The sequence below is a fragment of the Phocoena sinus genome, chromosome 13 (genome assembly GCF_008692025.1).
Source record: "Phocoena sinus isolate mPhoSin1 chromosome 13, mPhoSin1.pri, whole genome shotgun sequence".
Taxonomy (NCBI): Eukaryota; Metazoa; Chordata; class Mammalia; order Artiodactyla; family Phocoenidae; genus Phocoena; species Phocoena sinus.
In genome coordinates this window covers 21,622,152-21,646,240 of record NC_045775.1, presented here as the reverse complement: position 1 = coordinate 21,646,240, position 24,089 = coordinate 21,622,152, and the positions used below count along the sequence as shown (strand labels likewise).

Sequence of the window (24,089 nt, the reverse complement as noted above, 5' to 3'; positions counted from 1 at the left end):
TCCTTTTATCCTAGAACAAATCCAAGGTCCAAAGAGCAAAAAGCGTTACTGTCCCTGCTTCACACATGACAGAATTCAGGCTCAGGGAAAGGTCATGTCCCCAAAGTCTCCTATTTAGTAAAGAGAAGCTAACACTCACGTGCAGGTCTTTTGAAACAAGTCCACTGACCACTGATATTAATTGTACAAGTTACATATTTATATTTTATTTTGGCCAATGGAGTCCTACTCGCTTTCATGCTCTCAAGACATAGGACCATACCTACCCCTCCCAGAACATTTAGGTATCTGCCTTCCTAAAGCAGACGATGCTCTGTGTAGTCCCTAGGATTCCTCAAGGTCACTATGAGGGTAGAGTGAGGAGGAGAGGATTGTATGCATGCAGGTATGTGTGTGTACATCCAATCCCCATCCATCCCCAACTCAACTCAACCAGAGCAGGCATATTTTTTACCTGTTCAAGTATTAGGGTTCCACATACAATTCTGTTTGAATCAGGAGTTTCACCTTTGAAGACCACTGATCTGGCTCAGACCTCAGTCCGCGGTTTCGATCCAAGGTGGCACAGACACTCTGCCCCCGAATTCCTGTCACTTCTTACATCATCAAGTCCTTCCCTGTTGGTCTAAATGAAGTCCAAAATAATAGTTTCTCATAATGCCAATATTGGTATTGTTTTTTGAGAAATCAGACTTATTTTTAGTAGAACAGACATCTGTTAGGGTAACTGAAGTTTCTTGTTACTGCTTCCTGCCCACCTCATGCATCCCATATAATCCATATTGGGAAAGCATCATCCTCATCCACTCCCTCTCGCTGGGCCACAGCCTTTCTCCTGCCTGCTCACTATGTCTGCCTCCAGCATAATCCACTGGTTTTCCACCTTGCTTCCACTCTTAGGCTTTCCTTTCCTGTGGAAGTGAGGCACTGATGATGGGAAGTGGGGGACGGGGTGGGAATAAGACATATTCTTCGTTTCTTCATGTTTCCAGAGAGGAAGGAACTTTTATTCCCCTCTCTACAGAGGTGAGAAACCCTACAGTGGGCAGAACACATCCAGCTTTTAATTTTGTGACCTTATTTGCACCTTTCCACAAGAGGAGGAGTGACTAACCTAATTGGTCAGAGTCCAGGATTTTCAAAGGGCTGAGTTTTTATCAGCATCAGTGCCTGAGTGCACGAGGTGTGGTCCTGAACTGTGTCCTCATAAGTCAGGGTCTGTTCTCAAACCTGGCAGGAGGATTATAGTGCGAGGGAGTAGGAAGCCCCCACTGTGTAGGTATCTTTTTAGTTCCAAGAATGACAGAGACACTCAGGGTTACACCCTGGCATGACCTCATATTTCAACACTTATTTGAGGAGACAATTACCAGTGAATCCTAAAGCCTAACTGCCAGAAGCACCCTATTGCTCAGTAAAAGCATAGTCCCTAAAGCTTAAGACAGACACTGTAGCCTTAAATAAACATGAGACATCTTCCCCTTCTTATTTAACATAGTCATGTCTCTCACTTTACTAATTCTCAAAATATACGGTTCCTTTTTACATACATACACAAACACTTTTAAACATAAATACCAAATTCAAAAGAATCAGATGGGTAGATAAATTTAGGAAGCCAAGAGCACAGAAGAAAAGGCCAGTCACCGGATTTTACAAATGATCATCTGAACTCCTTCTCTGGACATTCAACTTGATATATTATCCTAAATATCCCATGTCACATGGTCCACAAGGTCTTCCTTTAGGATTCGGAAGCAATCAATAGCCATACTTATCATTAAGATGGGTCCTGCCATCTCCACTTTGGCCTAGATCAGAGTAAAAAGCAGACAAAAAGCAAGCATTTTAGTACCTAAATTTCTATTAATTATTAGTATATTAGAAACCCAATCCACAGAAAAAGCAACCTGTGATAAGCATACGGGAAAACAAGCATCTCATATATTGCCTTAAGGGTATAGTAGGAACATAAACTAGTATAATCCCTATAGAATGCAATTTAAGGTCTCTTAAAAATGTTCGTAGCCTCTGATCCAGCATGTTGACGTTTAAAAATTTTTTCCTACAAGTACACCTTTACACTTGCAAAATTACACATATTAGAGGTTACTTATTGCAGACTTGTTTGTAATGGCAAAAGACTGGAAACACAGCAAATATTCATTGAGGAAACTGGTTAAATAAATAAAGGTATATCCATACTACAAAAAAGAACTATGCTACCATTACAAAAAAAAAAAAAAAGAAATCTATAAGTAGCTATGGAAGGATGTCCATATATTATTAAGTGCAAAACAGTAAGGTATAGAATATGCTTCCATTTGTGTAAAAAAAAGTGATGAAATATTATGTACTTTATTGCTTACATAGGTATTTTATATTATATATATAAGAAGTCATAAGAAACTGATATTTGGTTATCTTTAGAAAAAAAGTGAGTAGCTAAAGCACAGCTAGAAGACTTTTTTTTTCCCCCACTTTAGAGAAAATTTAAAATACATGCAAAAGTAAAGAGAAAAATATAATGAACCTCCATGTACCCTGCACCCAGTGTTAACCATGATTGACATGTCGCAAATCCTGCTTTATCTCTTGCCCCTCCTCTACCTTCCCTCATCCTCCACCACTGGACTATTTTAAGGGAAATCCCAGGTATCATTCCATCTGTGAACACTTCTGTACACATTCCTGGAAGACAAGGACTTTTTCTAAAAAACATAACTCAGTATCACTCACACTTTAAAAAAAATTAACAATAATTTCCTAGTATCATCACATATCTAGCTAGTGTTCAAAATTATCTGACTGGCTTATAATTTTTTTTAATAATTGTTTGTTTGAATAAAGATCCAAACAGAATACACAAATTATATTTGGTTGATATGTCTTTTAGATCCTTTAATCTACCCAGAAGGGAGACTTTTCCACTACATACTCTTGTAATGTTCTTATACTAAACCTTAAATATATATTACCTATTCAGAAACCTAAATAAATAAATATTAGAGGAAAAGAAAAGTAAAAACCATCTACCTTCAGGTGGGACCCACACACAGTAATCTGGATCATCTTCTGGATAGTTGGAGGAAAGTGTCAGTGGAAGCTGCAAAAACAGATAGGTTATTTTATTCAAAAGAATTTTAACTCTAAGAATTATTGTCCCTATCCCCGTGAGCAAACAAAAATTAAGAGAGAACAGCTTCCACTAATGATCTTGACATAAGTAACCAAAAATGGGGGAGCATTCTCTCTCTGAATCTTGATTTTTTTCCACAAAGCCTCAACAGGCTGATTTTCAGCCAGTGAGAGTGATGTTTTTTCTAAAAGAGGCAGTCAAGACAGGTGTGACTCTAAATGATATAACCTCCACAGAGGAAAATTTGACATTTGCCTTTTGACTCAGGTGCAGAAGAGTTAACAAAGCAAGCCTGACTGCTATCCTTTGAAAGGCCTGTTTGAAAGGCTTGTTGGTGGCCTTCTGGGAACTTGGATTTCAAGAGGGTTCCCACTACCCTAACTGACAAAGAGTGGCCCCCTGGGCCAAAACTGTTCGTAAAAACAATGTGGTTTATGCTGAACACCTGCTTTCCTCCTAGGACAATGGAATTTGGGTAGATGCCAGGCAGGGTATACCTATGTGATCAGTACCCAATCTAAATCCTGGGTACTAAGCCTCTAACGAGCTTTCCTGGTTTCACAAGTTGTAACTCTTTGTGAGGGGAATTAAGCACATCCTATGTGACTTCACTGGAGAAGGACCCTTGGAAACTTGTACCTGGTTCCCCGGACTTGTACAGTTGTTACAACTTATAACAGTTGTAATAAATCACAACTGTAAGTTCCACCTCATGCTGAGTCCTGTGAGGCTTCCTGTGAATTACCTAGCCTAAGGGTGGTCTTAGGGACCTCCTGACACCAATTCCACTTCTGGGAACTTACAGTATCCATACAAATTATATACACATAAGGTTATTCATTATAGCACTGTTATAATAAAAGACTAGAAAGAACCCAAGTGTCCATCGATAGAGTACACCCCCAAAAAAATGAAGTCGATAGAGTACACCCACACAGTGGGAAGCTCTCAGTGCACTGATAGACAATGATTTCCACCACAGGTTTAAAAAAAAAAAAAAAAATCACAGTGTAGCATGCAGTATATTACACTCTACCTTTTGTGTAATAAAAAGAGGAAAATAATACATTATTCAAATGTCTTTGTATGGCATATTAGGATATGAAGAAAGATTCACAAATTAATAAAAGAGGTATCTGAGCAATTATAAAGAACAGAGTAGATAGAGACAAGAACAGAGAATCCAAAAATTCAAAAATACAAATAAAAGAGCCCAGATTTCCAGAAGAGAGGGTAGAAGGCAGCTGGGAATTCTGCTAAGATAATCCCTGGATTCACTCTTCTGGACATGGCCCATGGCAAAGGGGTTCATTTTTACTTTCAGAGAAATGAAGGTTATGACTAAAGCACTTACTTTGCCTAGACCAGGAGCTTTCTTTTTCTTCAATTCATCTCTTTTCTCATATTCATTCTTTGATGCTAATTTATGAAAAAGAAAAAAAATAAAAGAGGCAATAGCTATTTCAGAAAAATAAAATGGAAAAGAAAAATTCCTCCCTAAAGAGCATTATAATTATTGAAAAAAAATCACAATCTAATTCTCAAAAATTCCTTCTACTACTGTAAAGACTATAGAGAGAGAACTGTCCCTTCGTTAATAACCTTAGTTTTCAAATCCTAAGCCTAAATGTAATCACACCTTTCGAAAAGGTAAAGGAAAATGGGGCTGACTTTATTATTTTACAATTTAATCATTATAGTTAAAAGCAGTAGAAAACCGGAAAAAAACAGTCCTTTTAATAGCCTATCCTTTCAACCAATTTATTTTAATAATGTTGAAATCACCCCCATGATAGGCACATATTCAACTCTGGGAGATGTAAAATTGTACAGAGCTTTGCATGGCCAGAGGGAAACATGAAGGCATTAGGTGCTTTGGGGGTCAGGGGGGGAAACCCAGGAGACAGAGGAGGAAAAGAAAGGCAAACAGGATGGCACCAAACATGAACCTCTCATATATTCCAACTCTGTCCACAGCCCTGGCAGCAGCATCTACCCAGTGCCTGCGCCTCTCAGGTCAGCTGCCACCCCCTCCTCTCTGACACCAGTTGGCTGCCTGTGTGTGGAGCAGCAGTGGAGTCTCTGTGCTACTTGCCTGAGGGTTCCTCACACGATGCAGCTGTCTCACTAATCTCTTGGTAACCTTTATTCTGTTCCACTTGGCCGAGTTGAGACATGTTTTCTATAAAATGCAGAACCAAAGCATATCGTATTACTTAATTCGTGGTGGGGAACCAAGAAAACAAATCAAAAGCAAGAAAAGCTAAGTACCTACATAATCATCCAGTTTTACTATCATTAGCTTCAACTAACCTTAATAAGGTTTTCAATAATAAAATGTGTCTCCAGAGGTCTAACAGAGAACCACCAATTTTCCACTTCAAAAACTGGCCAACTCTGAGGTAAAACTTTTTAGCAATACTTACCAAACCCTTAAAAATGTACATATTCCTCGGCCTAGAAATTCTACTTCAAGGAACATATTCGAAGAAAATAATCAGAGATGAGCACCAAGATTTATTATATACAAGTATGTTTATAACAGCAAAAATTAACAAATAACTTACATGTATAATAATGTGGAGTTAAGTAAATTATGGCACATTCATGTAATGGACCACTTTGTCCCTTATTAAAATCACATTTTAAAAGACTATTTTAAGACGTAGAAAAAAATAGGTTATAAAATAGCATGTACAATACAATCCCAATGTTATTTTATAAATAAATTAATAAATGAATGCCTGGAGTAATCCCTAATTAGCTGCAGATTTACTAATTAATGTATCTTATAAACCAAATTTTTAAATCTGCTATTTTTATTTTATTTATTTATTTATTTAGCGGTACGCGGGCCTCTCACTGCCGTGGCCTCCCCCGTTGCGCAGCACAGGCTCCGGACACGCAGGCTCAGCGGCCATGGCTCACGGGCCCAGCCACTCCGCGGCACGTGGGATCCTCCCAGACCGGGGCACGAACCCGCGGCCCCTGCATCGGCAGGCGGACTCCCAACCACTGCGCCACCAGGGAAGCCCTAAATCTGCTATTTTTAGACACACATATTTACTTTGGTCCCTTAAACAAAAAAAATACAGTACTTACTGCTCGCCTCCCCACTGACCTGTTTATGTAACACCTTTACAATGGGTGGATCAAAGATTAGACTCTGCAAAAAGGATGCTTTCCTTTTTTGAAAAGGCCAAGCATTGTGCCAATAACAAAGGAAAATGCAAAAACAAAAGATTTACTTCTCACAGATGAGGAAACAATAACTTTTCTGTGTCTAAAACAGCTGAAGGTGACTCAGGAGAAGGTCTACATACCAGGCCTAGTGTTTTTACATGGACTTGCCTGGTTTGTTTTGGAAGTCCATATGCACACATTCCCATACACGTTTAATGTCAGTGTTTTTTGCTTTTCCTCATGCTCCCTATTTTCTGTGCAGTCTTAATCTTCCTAAGCAGTTTGGCCAACCTGCAGGAAAATAACCCCTGCAGCTGACAAGGGTTAAGAGGATACTAAAAAGATAAACAATAATCTCTGGGCGTGGGAGATTCCCCTTTTCTTCTTTGGACTTTTATGTATGATCCAAAGTTTCTAAAATGAACATATATGCCTTTTATAATCAGAAGAAAACATATTTAAAAACTAATCAATTCCCTCTTTTATATTTTTCATCAGCCCTTTGTTGAGGTGGGTGAATACGACATGTCAGGTTCTCTGCTAGGTACCACGGGCAAAAAGATGAATAAGGCATGATGCTTCCTGAGAAGTACATCCAGTGGGTACAATTATGTTTAGCCTCTGTTTCAGGCACGGGGGGAAAATGAATAAGGGGAGGCTTACCCCGAGACCACCTAATCAGGCCCCATCATCCACCCTGTTCCACTGCCCTCCAATCACAGAGTGGCAGCAGCTCAGGACTGTTCCACAGCTGCTGTGGTTTCAGATTCCACAGCTTTCAACTTTCCATAATTCTGGAACACACTGGAAATACCTGCCCTTATTTTACAATGAGGATAAATAATGACTGGCAATCAAAGAAAGACCAGGAAAGTATGTTTCCACAGAGTCAGGTGTATCACACATCACAAAGTGTCACAAAGCCAAAATGCACAGGCAAGAACTGGCTTTGCTTTTTCAAACCTATCCACGATGAATGTATATGCCCCCTGAATAGCACAGGAAGGAGAAAGAAGACATTACCATGATTTTTTGTTTCTTTAGAACATGTGAAATCTGTGGGAGGACCTGTTTCCTGCACTGCTCCTTCTGGCTCTATCTCCTGCTGCAGCCTACTGCTCCCTGCCTCCATTTTCTTCTTTTCATGCTCCTCCTTTTCTTTCTCCTCCTGCTCTTCTTCCTCCTCCTCCTCCTCTTCTACTTCAGGCTCATCCTTCATTCTCATTAGAGTTGGAGGGAGTTCTGGACGCTTGGGGGGTAACTTCTATGAGGGAAAAAAACCCATGAACAAGCAGTTCTACAATATGACAGAGACACATCTTTTCAAGGGGGTTAAGCTAAATGAGCAGAATGTCTAACTTCTCTAGGCGGATCAACCCTGCCGAAGTTTGTTAGTAGGAGGACTTTCACGTGAAATATTATCCACCTATGAATCCTTAACAAGTATGTTTGTTAATTTCTAGGGTCAAAAGAACATGAAGTATGAAACACTTGAAACATCTTGTAGGGAACAAAAACATTTATTCCAGGTATGACTTACTGAGTACCAGCTGTAGGAATTCTGTCCTGTTACCCCTCATGATGTTAAATTCATTACAAATCTTTATTCATTACAAAATCTCCTAGGGAGTAAATCAGACACACATTTCTAAAAAATATATCATTTGTGCAGCTTTTTCATTTTAGATTTAACACAATTTCAAGGAAACAAGATATGTAAATCAGTAAAACAGATCCTGAAGAAAAAGAAATTTCTTGAATAAGGTCAAATATTCTAATCAAGACCTTTCAATAAAAGTAATTATTAGAGGGCTTCCCTGGTGGCGCAGTGGTTGAGAATCTGCCTGCTAATGCAGGGGACATGGGTTCGAGCCCTGGTCTGGGAGGATCCCACATGCCGTGGAGCAACGAGGCCCGTGAGCCACAACTACTGAGCCTGCACGTCTGGAGCCTGTGCTCCACAGCAAGAGAGGCCGCGATAGTGAGAGGCCCGCACACTGCGATGAAGAGTGGCCCCCGCTTGCCACAACTAGAGAAAGCCCTCACACAGAAATGAAGACCCAACACAGTAAAAATAAATGAATAAATTAATAAACTCCTACCCACAACATCTTAAAAAAAAAAGTGATTATTAGAAAAAGTTGATCACAGCTTAAAGAATAGGAAGAAGGTACCAAAGTATGTTAGGTATATCATTTTTTAAACATAGGATTTAGCTCAGTAATCCTAAGGAGAGCTTTTTAGTAAAGAGTTTTTCTTCTAACTAAAATACCCTCTCCCCACCTCACAGAAAAGCTTCCATCACAGGTAAACCACATGGTTCTCACTCAGGACACACGGTTGGGACTTCAGACCTCTGCCACCAGAGGACAGTTTACCCTGATTCAAGGTGTTATGGACTGAACTGTGTCCCCCCAAAATTCATGTTGAAGTCCTAACCACCAGTACCTCAGAATGTTACTTATTCGGAGATAAGGTCTTTAAAGAGTTGATTAAGTTAAAACAAGGCTGTTAGGGTGGGGCCCTAATCCAATATGACTGGTGTCCTTCTAAGAAGAAGGAAAGTCACCAGAGTTGCAAGTGCACAGAGGGATGACCATGTTAAGAGGTCATCAAGGCAACAAGAGGGCAGCCATCTGCAAGCCAAGGAAATAGCCCTCAGAGGAAACTAACCCTGCTGGCATGTTAATCATGGACTCCTAGCCTCCAGAACTGTGAGAGAATAGATTTCTTTTGTTTAAGACACCTAGTGTGTGGTATTTTGTTATGGCAGCCTTAGCACATTAATACATAAGGTTATGCTCTTTGGGGTGATGAAAACCTTTTAAAAATTGAATCTATAAATAAGGATGTACAAAGAGCAAAAACATACATCAGTGAAGTATTAGAGGATAGTAGAAAGATCACAACTCAAGAGATATAAGACCTGGATTTGATTGCATCTAGTTACTTAACGATGGTGTGATCTTGAATTTAACCTCTCTGACCCTGCTTCTCAACTGTGGGCGGTAATAATTCCCACACATCATGAGGTGTTGGAAGGATTAAACAAAGTAAGAAAAACCATATGGCAGAACCAGGTGTAGAGATTATGTTACTACCAAGTGTTAGCTGACTCTGAATATTACAACATCTAACCACCAGGAAAAAAAGCAAAAAAACCCAAACAAACCCAGAAACCACAGGAGACCCTTTCTTAAACGCAACACTGATCACAAATTAATAAACTGGTATTCTAATTCACAAATCGGTTACATGCAAATTGATTCACATGAATCGATTCATCAATTCTTGATAAGCCTAGGCTGAAGAGAAAAATCCAAGAACCACGTCCTGGGAAAGATGTGATCATACCAAGTCCACAGCCCCTTTTTACATGACTGTGGGATAAGTCATCTGAGTTTTGAAAAGAAAAGAGATAAATTAGCTCAGGATAACTCAAGAGCTAAAAGTTTTAACACCTTGACCCACAACTCACCCCTATTGTTCCAGTTTTTAATTTGAATTTGCTTCCTCCTTTCATGGCACCAAAGAGAGGCAGTGTAAGCTTTTTAGCTTTGTTTTCTCCATCTGTAGCCTGACTTTCAGTTCTAGGAAGAAAGAATAATTATCTATTCCAGTGAGGCCAAGGTTTTATCTAAAAATACCATGGTAAACAAACTTTTGGCACCACAAAACTTTCCACAAAGTGAACATTTATGCATACACGAATAAGAAAGAGGTATTCAGGCCAGCAAAGTTTGAATGGACAACACTGCTGATTGTCACAGACACAGAGGTATTAAGGGCAAGATAAGGATACTACCTTAGTCTAGCAATTTACAACATGCTACATGACTTCACATTAATAAAATGATGCCTACAGTACACAGGTCACTGGCAAAGGAGAATACACAGGCATGCCCCATCCCCACTAAATGGCAGGAGATGGATCCATGGTGTAAAGCCCTATTTGCCATCAACCTCTGAAGAGGACTCAGTGCTTTACTTACTTACCTGGAGGCCACACTTATCATAACCACACACCAACAGCTCTGAGCACAGAAGTTTAAAAAAAAAAAACATGTGTAAAGGGTGCAGGAGGCAGGATATCCTGTGTAGTGAGTAACAACAAAGACTTAATGAGAGACCCCACAACTGGCGAGCTTGTCAACGTTCTCAGTGGCTGAATATAGTTATAAAAGCTAAGCACATGAGGGTAAAGCTGAGGAAGAACAAAGAGAAGAGATTGTAGAAATTAGAAAAGAGCAGCGGAAAAAAGAACAAAGCAAAAGCAAAACAAAAAGGATGGCAGTTGAGTTGACAAGACACTCAGAGAGTAGTCAGAGGTGACAATGACAAGATAGCATGAGGAGAAAGAGGGGAGAAAGCCCTATGCTTTCTTCACATTGACTACAGGACAACCCTGCCTTCTGGAATATAAGGACAGCACTGGCCCTCCTGGCTCACAGGGGCCCATACAAGAAACTGACTACGCTGCTCAACCCTGAAGCCCCATTTCCACTCCCGCCTTCTTTTACCTAAGTCTTACCCCCTCAGTGGTGCTCTTGAGCCTAGCCTCACCCACCTTCTGTACCAGAGACAAACCCACTGCCTTGCTGAGGCCATCAGAGGAAATCCTGCCTGCCTGGCCTTAAAGACACTGTCAAACATCCCTCACATCCCTTCCCCACAAGCGTCAGGAAGCATGGAAAGGCAAAGGCAAGAGCAACACAGATATTTTTCAGCTCCATTAAATAGCTTGGCTGGCCTGGAGGACATGCAAAGACTCCCAAAGGAGAAGAAAAAGTAGAAGATGGGATCACAATCAAGAGTTGCTTGTGGGTGGAGCAGGGGTGGACTTAGGTAGGAAGTTTAGAAGTTCAACCCTCAAGTGAGAAGAGGAGGGAGAAGATACACAGCATCTGAAGGCCAGTATCCAAAGTAAGAAAGGGAGGAGGAACAAGGCAGACACACAGACAGCAGGAGGGGAGGCTCTGGAGGAAGCTGATGTATGTTTTCTAGCTCAGAACACCTTTCAGGGCTGACCTAGCAAATTAAAGGATTACACAGTTGGAATTAAAATTCACTGTTAATTTGTCTAACCTGGGCTATGGCTCCTGAGCTTTTACCTTTTCTCCACAAAAACGATGTCACAAATAGTGGCTATCAATGATAGTAAAAATTACGACAATGATAATACATATGCCAGCACTTTATTAAGTGCTATTCGGTTAATCTTTGCAACATCATTATTCTAATTTACAGATGAGGAAAGTGAAGATCAAAGAAGTTACATAACTTGCCTTAAAATTCCCAAAGACTAATTGACAGAGCTGAGAATGAAACCCAGGAAGTCTAACTCTAGTGCTAATCTACCTCCTCACTGTCAGTAAGGTAACTCAAACATCATTTGCGGCAAACAGACTTCTGTAGACTGATCTATGCATCACTGTCTTAAATATCCAAACTACATATAAATCTTTGAACAAACCTGCTAGTAATTTGGGGATACATCTTCTGTGCAGATGACCAAGAGCTCCAGAAACGGTTGGCCATTACATTTTTGTAAACAGAGGTGCCTCTCAGTTGATAGATACTCATCTATGCAATGCCCCCAGAATCAAGTTACAGGTTTTGTACACGGGGGTGAGGGGCTGAATAGACGCTACTGACAACCTAAAGCAGCACCGTCCAACAGAACTTTCTGGAATGATGGAAATGTTCTCTGTCTGCACTGTCCAATACAGTAGCCACTAGCCACATGTGGCTATTGAGCACTTGGAATGTGGCAACTGACTGAAGAACTGAACTTTTAATTTTGTTTAATTTTAATATCACATGGGACTATTGGGTGCTGTCCTGAACAGCACGGACCTAAAGAAAACAAGAAACCTTCTATATTGAACTACCTTCATAAGTGAGTGAACGTACCTATAGGTAATACCAGTTTTTGAGATGCCCATCTGGATTGTGTTTATTGAGGGCTGCTTACTTCTACAACCACCTACTCAACATTTTCAAAATCTGTTGACACCACATAGAAGACAATTTTAAAATATAGTCAAGTTGAAAGACTGGATCTCTCTCTCTCTCTCTCTCTCTCTCACACACACACACACACACACACACACTCACTCACTCACTCACTCATAAATACTAGCCACGTCTGGGAAAAATTATTCTTAAAATCTTGTTTACAAATTACTCAAAAATCTTCTGGATGTCTGCAAATGGATTTGGGTTAATCTCTTCCAATAATTTCCCCAAAATCAAAGTTAACAATAAGATCAACTTCAGGGGATTATGCTTTTACCTCTTTTTAAGGAAGAGATTCCAATTTTAAAAAGTATTTAAATATAGTGAAGAGTTATCAACTGGTTCTTAAGAATGACAGATATAGGCATTAAAATGACTATCTGTACTCATATCTTTTCATCTGTGATTTTAAAATCATAGATAAAAATGGTATTACATTGTAGTATTTGTATTTCTCTTATTATGAGTGAGGTTGAGTTTATATAGTTAAGACTTATTTGTATTTCTTTTTCAGTGGCCTTTCAGTTGACATCCTTTGCCCATTTGTCTCTGGTGAATAGGTCTTTATATATTAGGGAAATTAACCTTTTGAGCATGTTGCTTTTTAAAGAAGTTTACTCTGCACTAAAAGTATTAAGTAAAAATTTAGAGCCCTCCAATGAAACAGGAATCAATACAGTTTTCCTTAAAAATCCTGTAGTGGTCTAAATTTCACAAATAAACTGGGTTTTTAGTTACTCCATGAAACCACTGCCTTCTGTGCTTTAAAGAGTTTCTTATAGTCTATTTCTAGTCCATAGTGATTACCTAAAAAAATAAAGATATAATTCAAAATGTTATCTTTGTGAACATGCTTATTTAAAATTCCAAGTATAACTAAGACTTACTTTTTTAGTTCTGGGATCTCTGCTGGCTTTACAATTTTTATCAACCCTTTAAGTCTCTGCTGTTCTTTTCTCAGTTCAAAAGTTCTCAGGTGAAGTTTCTTCCGGGACACACCATCTAATGCATTCCCTGATTTCATTTCTGACATGAACGCATCTAAAGAGTCCTGAGATGGTGACTCTGATAGAGCTGTCCAAGAAAGGGATAATACATGTTTAGAAAGATGGCACCAAATATTTTAAAATTCAGCCCAAGTTTCCATAGAAAAGTCACTAACTTAAAGCTGGACAGAGGACATTACTGATATTAGGAATAAGGAAACTGGTTATACCTGGGAGATCTTAGAAAGTCACTTTGCCTCAATGGGCTTCATTCCCCTCATCTATTAAATAAAGAGGTTGAACCAAATAATTTATAATGTTCTTTCTAGTTCTAAAATGCTATGCTGCTCCTTAGAAAGGCTCCATATCCTGTAAATCTTACTAACCAATGTAGCCTTAGTACCTAGCAAAGTGCACTACACACAGTAGGTGCTCAATAAATATTTGTTTAATGAGTCATTACCTTACCTGTGCCGGAGGCTTTCAGTCTCTCAGAAATTTCAGAGAGTTCCTTTTCAGCATCATTTAACTTTGCAACCTGTAACACCCAAATTAACAGGGTTAGCAAATGTTTTTCTTCTTTCGAAATGTGGTAGCTTTCCTTTTCTTCCTCCTCTTATTTTAATTATTGTGACAAGTTTTAAGAGGATTAATTCAGAAGTCCATTTAAATCTGCTCCTCATGGAGTTAACATTTTTCATTTGTTTATTTAAATCTAATTGAATAAATATCTGAATTAAAGAATCAAGAATTAAGCAGAAGGAATGTACAGAACACAGACCTTATTTTACTCAAAAGAAAGAACTCAAGGGACTTCCCTGGTGGTCCAATGGTTAAGAATCGATCTTGCAATGCAGGGGACGCCAGTTCGACCCCTGGTAAGGGAACTAAGATCCCACATGCCTCGGGGAAACTGAGCCCACAAGCCACAACTAGAGAGCCCACGTGCCACAACTAAGACCCAACGCAGCCAATAAATAAATAAATAAATATTTTTTAAAAAAAGAAAGAACTCAAGGCATTTGTTTCCAGTGATGAATCAAAACAATAGATGTTACATAATGTTTTAAGCTCTGAATACTACTTAATATAGTGAAAATACAGGTCATCTTATGATAATTCCATGGAGGATACACTGTTTAAAACTACAGGCATAGCTCATTTTATGGAGCTTTACTTTACTTGCACCTTGCAGACACTACATTTTTACAAATTGGAGATTTGTGACAACCCTGCATTGACAGAATGATGGTTAACATTTTTTAGCAATAAAGTATATTGAAAATATACATTGTCTTTTTAGAGATAGTGCTATTGCACACTTAATAGACTATAGCATACCTTTTATACGCACTGGGAAACCAAAAAGTTCGTGTGACTCACTTTATTACAATTTTCATTTTATTGCAGTGGTCTGGAATTGAACCTGCAGTATCTCTGAGGTGTGCCTGTATTACCAAACTACACTCCTCAAAATTCCTTTCACGATTCTTGGTTGCCAAAAGCCTAGAGTCGATTTCACCTCAGAATGTCCCAATTTGGAACTTTTTCCTTTCTTTTTTGGGGGGTAAGACCATATCCAAAGAATGCTCATTAATGGATCACTACCCACCTAGAGATAGATATAGTCTCTAGCAACAAGCCAAACTTTTTTCCAGCTTGGATAAGACTAGTTGTTTGTTACCATCAAATTTACAGATCACAAAAATTATACTTCAGTACTAGATTTCAATGCTACTGCTTTAAAAATTATAATTATAAGACAAATTTAAATAATACATTATTTTATTTAAAAAATTAAACTACCACAGCTATTTCTATAAATAAAACTTGCCAATGATTCGAAGGTCTCTGGCTTCTCATCAATCTTCCCAGCCTTCTTCATTCGGTTCAGACGCTTCTTTTCAACCAGGCCAGTCCGATCAAGAAACGTGTCATCATCACTATCATAAAAGTCTTCATCTTCCCAGTTCTTGGCCTTCCTTTTCCGAGATACTAGAGGTAGATAAAATAAATGATAATGAATCAGGTTAAAAAAAGAAAAAGAAAGAAGGCAAGTAGACAAGCAGCTTAAAATATCACCATCAGTTATTAAAAGAGAGGATTCAACAAGCTGCCAAACTACATATAAAAACAAAGAGCTAAAAAAAAAAAAGGGCTAAACCTTGAAGACATTATTACAAGTGAAACGAGCCAGACACAAAAGGACACAATATTGCATGATTCCACTTACATGAGGTACCTAAAATAGTCAAATTCAGAGGGACAGAAAGTAGAACACTGGTTACCAGGGGTTGGGGGAAGGAAGAATAGGAAGTTACTGTTTAATGGGTACAAGGCTTCAGAACGGGATGATGAAAAAGTTCTGAGATGGACAGTAGTGATGGTTGCACAACATGAACATATTTAATGCCACTGAACTATATATTTAAAAATGCTTAGGAACTTCCCTGGTTGTCCAGTGGTTAAGACTCCATGCTTCCACTGCAGGGGGCATGGGTTCGCTCCCTGGTTAGGGAACTTAGACCCTACATGCCGCGTGGTGCGGCCAAAAAATAAATTTAAAAAGAAAAATTTTTTTTAAATGCTTAGAATGGTAAATTTTATGTTATGTATATTTTACCACAATAAAAAAATGTTAAAACAAAGGGCTAATTTATTTAATGAGCAAAAGCTCTCAAAAATCAATTAGCAAAAAAGAAAAAAGATAAATGAGGAAAGGGCCAATAATCAAAAAGAAAATTTTAAAAGTAATAAAAACAGTTCACAAAAAATGAAATACAAACGCCCAAGAGACATCTGAAAAGATGTTAAACTTTTTTTCTAATAATTAAAAAACACAAACTAAAATAATGAGATACCACTTCTTACCTATTAGACTAGAAAAAACATAAGAAGATTAATAATGCCTAATTTGGTAAGGATATGGGGAAATGGACTCTCAAACAGTTGGCTGGAATGCATATTGACACCATCTTTCTGATGGTCAATCTTACAACAGCTGTCAACATTAAAGATGCAATTAATCTAGCAATTCTACTTAAAGGAATTTACCCTATACATATCAATGAAACATTGTAACCATGAAAATCTAGAAAGCGCACCTACAGGGGACTATGGTAGCTATTACTTTTTTGTCTACCCTATGTCATCGTACTCCCCTTGTTCTGTTAAAAGTACCCCCTTTCCTCTAGAAAATTCCTCCCCCATTCCATGTGGATTAGGGGTAGTCATGTGACCAGAGCCAGATCAATAAGAATCTTTCCCTCATAGTTACACTTAGATACAGGGAAAAAGAGGCTCTCTTTCCAATGAGGTTATTAAAGAGAGAAGATATAAATCCAGGGCTGTAAGCATCCCTCTTTTCCGCGTGAGGTAAGAATCTGTCTGCAAAATAAAACCATGCATTCATGAGACAGACTCACTCACAGATACACATGTATAAGTTGTATGTGTCCTGGTGATACTGAGTTCCGGTTCTGTAGCACTAAGTTCTGCTTCCAGAACTTGAGGTCCTGGTTCATGCAGTTCTTCCTTCAGTCCTGTGAGGTACTCTTCCCAGCTTCTGCGGCCAATAGCCTTTCCCCCTAAGCTAGTTTGAATCAGGTTTCTATTATTTGCAACCAAAACAGTCCTTATTAATATAAACCTGATAATTTCAGGTTAAGATGGTACACTGAACACACATATCTAATTTTGTTCTCGTCCCATACTCCACTAAAACTGCAGCAAAGAGATCTTTTTTTTAAAGACACTAATCTACAAAGACAGGGAGAATAGTAGTGGGGACAGTGACACCAAATTTTTGGAAATTAAAAAGCAGACAGGTAAGTGGAAACTAACTTAGCAGAAATAAAAAATGGATCCTAAACCAACAATGGGGAAAGCTGAGAACCAATCTGATTATACTACAGAATCCTCAAAAGGATCTGGAACTGGGGCTGGATAGTAGTGATAAAATAAAGAGGACTGAGTAAAAGCTGATTGAGAAACAGATCCTTCTCCCTGGCTACTCACCTCCTTCCCACCCCCAGGAAAAACACAGAGTTTAAGACAGAAAGTCTTTGAACTATGGGTTGACTAGTGCAATTGAGGACACGGGTACGTACTCTCCTGAAAACAGCTGAACGTTGAGAACACGCTCAGCCATCTCCACCATGCAGCGCTAGGAATGCTGGCAGCCAGTCCTCTCCCTTCATCCAGGAGACTGGAAGAGTACTCTCTAGGGAATCTTGCCAGCAGAAGAAGGAAAATCTAAGGATACTTACATGGAGAGTTCCCCAGCAAAAGGCCCACCCACATCATCGTATAGTGTTCCTCAGACTTAACAAGCCCCACCTATATATTCCACAAAAAAAACCACACTTTTTGTCCCTATATAAGTATCTACAACCAAGAAATACATGACATCTGAGAAAAACCTCTACCATGCACGATACATACCAAATAAACAAAAAGAAAAAACAACCTGGAGAAAACTGATTAGCAGAGAGATGAGACATTAATAATCCACGAACAACAACAGGATATTATGTTTAAAAAATGAATATTCAAAGAAAAAAAATGAGCTTTGGAAATTAAAATCTTGATAGCAAAATGAAGACAGAAAGATAAAGTTGCAGAAATATCCCATAAAGAACAAAAAATACAAATAGAAAAGAGAAGGGAAAAAAAGATAAGAAACTTAGATGATTGGTCCAAGAGGTTCAATATCTAAAATAACAAAATTCCAGAGAACAGAGAAAACAGAGGGATGAAATGATGGAATGGCACAATTCCAGAAATGTTCCTAAACTGATTTCCAGATCAAATGGACCCAACAAGTACCCAAGGGAAATGGATGAAAATATACCCACAGAAAGGTACATCATAGTTAAGTTTCAGAGCCTTGAGAACAAAGGGAAACTTACAAACTTGTAGTGAGGGGGGGAAAAAAAGATGACATACTAGAGATCAGGAATCTGAATAGTTTAGGACTTTGATAGCAACACTGGATGTCAGGTAAGAGCAATGCCTTCAAAGTTGTGAAGGAAAATTACTTCCAATCTAGAATTCTATTTCCAGCCAAATTATTAACCAAAAGTAAAGCTAGAACAATTATATTTTCAGAGTGGAGGGTTTAATAAAGTTGACTTGCTATATATCCTTTCTTAGGAATCCACTAGAGGATGTCCACCAAAACAACAATAGACCAAGAAAAATGGAAGATGTGAACTCCATTGAAGATTATATCTGTGCCCCCTATTTTTGTACCAGCTTTCTATCCTGCCAAAGCTACAGAAAGATGTGCTCCACTAAAACAAGGGAATAAACCAAGAAACATGAGAATCTGAGAATCACAAAACAGAAAATCCATCCCTGGAGAATGAGAAAGGAAATCTCAAGGAAGACAGCAAATGAAGTCCCAAATGACTGTTTTGCAGCAGGCCTAGAGAGTGGTCATCCTTAAAAGAATGAGAAGAGTCCTCTTCAGGAGAAATGTCTCCAAAACAGTCAGAACTGATAAATTACTTAATGTGATTGACCATATGGAAAAACATACTGAAAGGCTACTGAAAGGTGTGGGAAGAATGAGTACGAGGTACCAAAAAAATCAAACACATACACAATTATTAACTTTAGAAAAACAACAAAAAAATAAAACTGCTCAGTTGTGACTAATATTTGCATAAATGTAACCCTGTAAATATCAAATACTAATTTAAGTCAAGAGATAATGTTTAAATGAATCAAAATATAATAGCATATTCATGTTTTTTAGAAATATGAATTTTTTTAACATTTATTCTTTTTTTATTGAAGTATAGTTGATTTATAATACTGCATTAGTTTCAGGTGTACAGCACAGTGATTCCATTTTTGTTTTGTCTTGTTTTTTTGCAGGTTATATTCCATTACACGTTATTATAAGATACTGGATTAGAAATATGGATATTTTTAAAGGCCAGAAAAAATAATTGAAAGAGTTAAAAGCCTTCTAGGGATGAAGACTGGGGAGGGGCAGGACAAAGAACAGGTATATTTAGTTATAAGCCTTTGGTAGTTTTAAATTATATGTAAGTTACTTTGCAATAAAATTAATTTTAGAATAAATAAAAAATAATTATATACCCAGACAGATTTTTAAAAAATAAGGTAAATTTAATGCAATGACATGGGTAATGTCCATGATACATTCTTATGTTAAAATGTCACAAAAGAATACTATAAGTAACATAAATGCATTTGTGTATGCGTGGTTTTTTTTTTTGTTAAAGGATCTACTTCTGAACACACATCTATAGAAAATGTCTGGGAGAACACAAGTAAACAACGGTTACTTTTGGGTATGGAGATAGGGAATTTTTTCTTTTCACTTCATAGAATTCTGTACGATTTACATTTTCCCCCTAAAAAGAGGTTTTGTAACCTTATGTGTTAAATTTCCGTTCCTTCTTTCCTTTTTTTTTTTTTTTTTAAAGAAAAGTGTTCCCACGTACTCACCTGCCTCCTGACGCAGCAATCCCAAAGTATCAAGGATTCGACAAGCTTCCAGTGAGCACTGGATCATTGCCTCTTTTTTCTTTCCTGAGTGAATAGCCTCAGCCACTAGCTGTTTTCCAGTTGAATCATCCACAGGTAATCTGCATTGGTTTGGGGGGAATTATAGCACGGCACTAAGCTCCAATTCTCATGAAAAAAATTAGTATCTTATGATAATAGTCATAGTTTTCGAGTTGGCTTTTTTTTTTTTTTTTTTTGCGGTACGCAGGCCTCTCACCGTTGTGGCCTCTCCCGTTGCAGAGCACAGGCTCCGGACACGCAGGCTCAGCAGCCATGGCTCACGGGCCCAGCCGCTCCGCGGCATGTGGGATCTTCCCGGACCAGGGCACGAACCTGTGTCCCCTGCATCGGCAGGCAGACCCTCAACCACTGCGCCACCAGGGGAGCCCTGAGATGGCTTTTTAATCTCTCAGTTCATTTTGTTCTATCTTGCCAAGGATGGACTTCAAATCTTTTCCTTCCACCTTTTACTCATCCCACCCTAACCCCAATGTGTTACTAAACTATCAAGGTCCAAATTCAGGAATAGGCTAAAATTAAGATTAAAGTTGCTCTTTGGGTTGTTGTCTGTAACCATAAATTAAACCTGAAATTGACCACTTTCCATAAATGGATGTTAATGAGAAAAGAACATACCTCACCCTGCAAAGCCAAGTGCTATGACCCTGTTCATCAAATTCATATTCTAATTCTTCTCCTGTGGAAGGAAGAAAGACAAAACAATTTTAATAGCATCTGAAAGTTACTAGTTGATACAAAGGGAAAAGACAGCAAAGGTTAAGTAAGAATATAAAGTTCTCATACCACACTGAATACTAAATTTCAAAGCATTTCACTTCCTATTCCTAGGAATTATTATCTGATAATAAAATTAGAATGAGCTTGAGGCAGAGAAAAGCCCAAACTCAAATCAAAACAACTCTCCATACACAGGTTTGTCCCCTATATAGGAGCTTTCACACTTATAAGTTGTAGACTTAGTGTTAACTTATCATGGTTGCCTAGTTTTTAGAAGCATAAATATTAAGTGCAGAATGCAAGCAGTTCATATATATATTTACACTCATACACACATGCACACATACACATAGATGTTCTCTCAAAGCATTCTACTGAAACTATTCTCTGTGGAAACATTCTTTAAATCATACAAAAGTGAAAATCCATGTTAAGAATTACAAAAGATCAGGTGAATTAGAAACAAAAAAATGACAAGAAGTTGGTCAATCTCCCCACCACCCCAGTCCTGGATCTTCTGACAAGAAGGGGATGAAGTCAGGCAAAAGTACTTCTTTTTCTCCAAGATGTGAAAAATAACAAAATTCTTACTATTTTCAAAATAAACCTGAAGCAACTGACCACACAGGCAAGAACTGAACAAGGAGGAGAGCAGATAAATTACAGCATTTCTAAGCACCTGAAGATCTGGAAAACCACCTGTTGTGGATACATTATACTGGCAGTGTCAGAATCTGTTTACATACCTTCTCGGTCAAAAAACCTTGGAGAGCCTTTTTGGATCCTTTATATAAAAGGCCTCTCTTTCCTGCTGAAACTCTAAGACAATGGGGTTCTCTTCAGCCTCATCCTCTACAGCATCTTCTCCTACAGGATATGGGAAAGAAAAGACAATCAGACATAAGAGACTATCTGAATGACACCCATTATCCCTTCAGGCTGAATACAGACACAGTTATCAGTGATGAAAAGAAAGGTGGGGTGGGCGGGAGGAGGTACAACCACAAGACCATCAGTATGAACATCTTCAGGTTTTCTAAATTGTGTGACAAGTTAAAACTTGTTTTCATGCCACCTTATTTTCGTTCTCCATCACTGTATGTATTGATATTTTAAAAGCAAAATTACCTACCACATTCTCTATGTAAAAAAAAAAAAAAATGAAGTTCCTCAGCCCAGCATTCTCACACCCAGGTCTAATACTTTGTCTTCAGTATAATTTCCCAATACTTATCATATCCACCAACAGACTGGTCTACTTAGTACTCCATTACAATCATCAATCCCTGCCCCAAATACCACCCCAATGCTCAGCTTCTTAAGGGCTTCTTTTCCTTTCCTTCAAGTCCCAGCTCAAAACCCTTCTGTTTATAAACTTATAAACTGTCCCAAAGATCTGTTAGTGCTGGCCAACAGAAATATAATGAAAGCCATATATGCAATTTACATTTTCTAGTAGCCACACCAAAAAAGAGAAACAGGTGAAATTATTATCAAGGAATCTACATAAAAATATTATGAATATTTTACATTCTTTTTTCACACTAAGTCTTTGAAAACCCAGTGTGTATTTTACATTTACAGCACATGCCAATTTGGACTAGCCACACTGTAAGTTCCCAATGTGGCTGATGACCACCATATTGGATAGCGCAGGTCTAGGTCCTCAGTGACTGCTCCCGTCTCTGAACCCTTACCCTAGCATACTAATGGTTTTCTAGCTTTGTTTGGCACTTACCACAAGTAATTTCATAAGATTTATCTGTCTTCCCAACAACATAGTAAGGCCATCTTCTAGCTTTTCAAAATCCTAGCTCCTGAATACCCGTCCTCTAAGATGTCCTGGTGTTATGGAAAATTCAATTTATTCCGTCTGACTTGATAGATATTTTCACATTTCAGGGTATTTACCCAAAGTATGAAAAATTCAAAAGAACTCCTATACTGAATAACATTCTGTTTTATTTGATTGAATGTAGTTTCACCCCCTTTAGCAATAATCAGTACTTAATTAAATAAATTTAATGGTTAAAAATAATAAACTATACGCTGAGGAACTTTTGAACAAGGAGTGCACTGTAAAACACATTAAAAGAAATCAATAGTGCCCATAATTCAATTTTTTGGCATCAGAAAAGTTAATAAATCTGAGTTTGGCTAACCTAATGTGCAAACTGTATTTGTCCTATCTATCTCAAAGAGTCATGAAAGCTGTATGATAAAAAGAGAAACAAAAAACCCCAAACAAAAAAACACCAAAAAACATTTAAGCGTACTAGTAGAAATGAATTTAAAATATTAACCTCTGGCAGCAAGTTTGATTCCTTACCCATTCCCCAGGTGCAGCCCATTTCATCATCTTGACTACTAGTATTTCTCTTTCTTTCAGCTGTATCCGTTTCCTCTTCTTCATCTGAGTCTTCTCCCAGCATCTTCTTTTCCAACATCATTTGTTGCTGCTTGTGCAATTCCTTCAATTGCGTTACTGTCAACTCAGATTCTGCCTCTCGGTCTTCCTCTGGTCCCTGATGGATCAAGCAAAAGAATTCTTTTACAGTTGATTGTTAAAGTCACTTTCAGAAATATAGCAATGTGTACAGAGGTCTGGAGATGAGGGGCCAGATTTCTCCACTTTTGTAATCGCTGAGACAATCTCCTTCCTTAGTGAAAACTTAACGAGCTCAGGAACGCAGCTGGGTGCACTCCAGAGACTGCAATTCTAGGTTTTTCTACTTACCTGAAAAAGAAAGAGCCGGGTGCTGCCTCCAAAGCGAAGAACATGCCCGACGTGGACCCGACAATAGGTGCGGGGGGGGATGCGGGTTTTGTTAAGAAAAGTGCCATGGGTGCTTCCCAAATCGTAGAGGTAGAAGCCAGGCCCGTGGCCGTCGCATTGTGCCTCGGGACCGGACACCCTGTGCTGCAGCACAGCGTGGTAGCGAGACACCGAAGGATGCTCCAGGCACACGTCGCAGCTAGCGAGCCTCCCGAAAAGACAGCAACTCATCCCTTTCAAACTCCGGGTGCCAAGGATGGTGCCGCCCTTCAGTGTTTCTAGGCTGTAGGGGGCCGTGGCGGGGCCGCCCCACGGAGGCTCTCGGTAAGGAGGAGCCCGGCCGGGCCGCCAGGGAAGGAGCCGCTGTGGGAGGCCGTGGCTGCTCCTCCGCTGGACCCCTAGTCTCCCCGCTGTCCAGCAGGGCTGGCGGGTCTTCCGGCTCCGCGGAATCGGAGTCCGGCAGCACCGTGGGCCCTCCCTTCTTTACCTCCTCAGGGTTTGAAGGATTGGTGGCCGGGGCTTTGCCCCGCACCGCCGGGGGCAAGGGCGAGCCTGGCTTCTTGAAGTCGCCATTGAGTTCCTGCGAAGCCAGCGGCTCGGACTGAGAGGGACCAGCAGCCATCATCGAGCGCGTGCAGCGTCGAAATCTGTTCCAGGGAAACCTCACCCCCTCGGTCTCCACATTCCTCTCCACGCCTCCCTCTCC

The 24,089-nt window shown here is 39.1% G+C and overlaps 1 protein-coding gene across 1 annotated transcript; it reads right to left on the bottom strand.

The window, feature by feature from the left end:
* Positions 1-1,482: 1,482 nt before the first annotated feature.
* SLC4A1AP (solute carrier family 4 member 1 adaptor protein) lies at positions 1,483-24,074 on the bottom strand. Its single transcript, XM_032652334.1, is given in 16 exon segments — positions 1,483-1,811; positions 3,037-3,106; positions 4,494-4,558; positions 5,235-5,321; positions 7,346-7,586; positions 9,801-9,912; positions 13,228-13,414; positions 13,795-13,864; positions 15,161-15,321; positions 19,810-19,949; positions 20,506-20,566; positions 21,354-21,370; positions 21,372-21,474; positions 22,937-23,132; positions 23,345-23,734; positions 23,736-24,074. Coding segments are annotated over 16 exon segments (2,223 nt in total). The 5' UTR covers positions 24,009-24,074; the 3' UTR covers positions 1,483-1,761.
* Between the last annotated feature and the right edge of the window lie 15 nt (positions 24,075-24,089).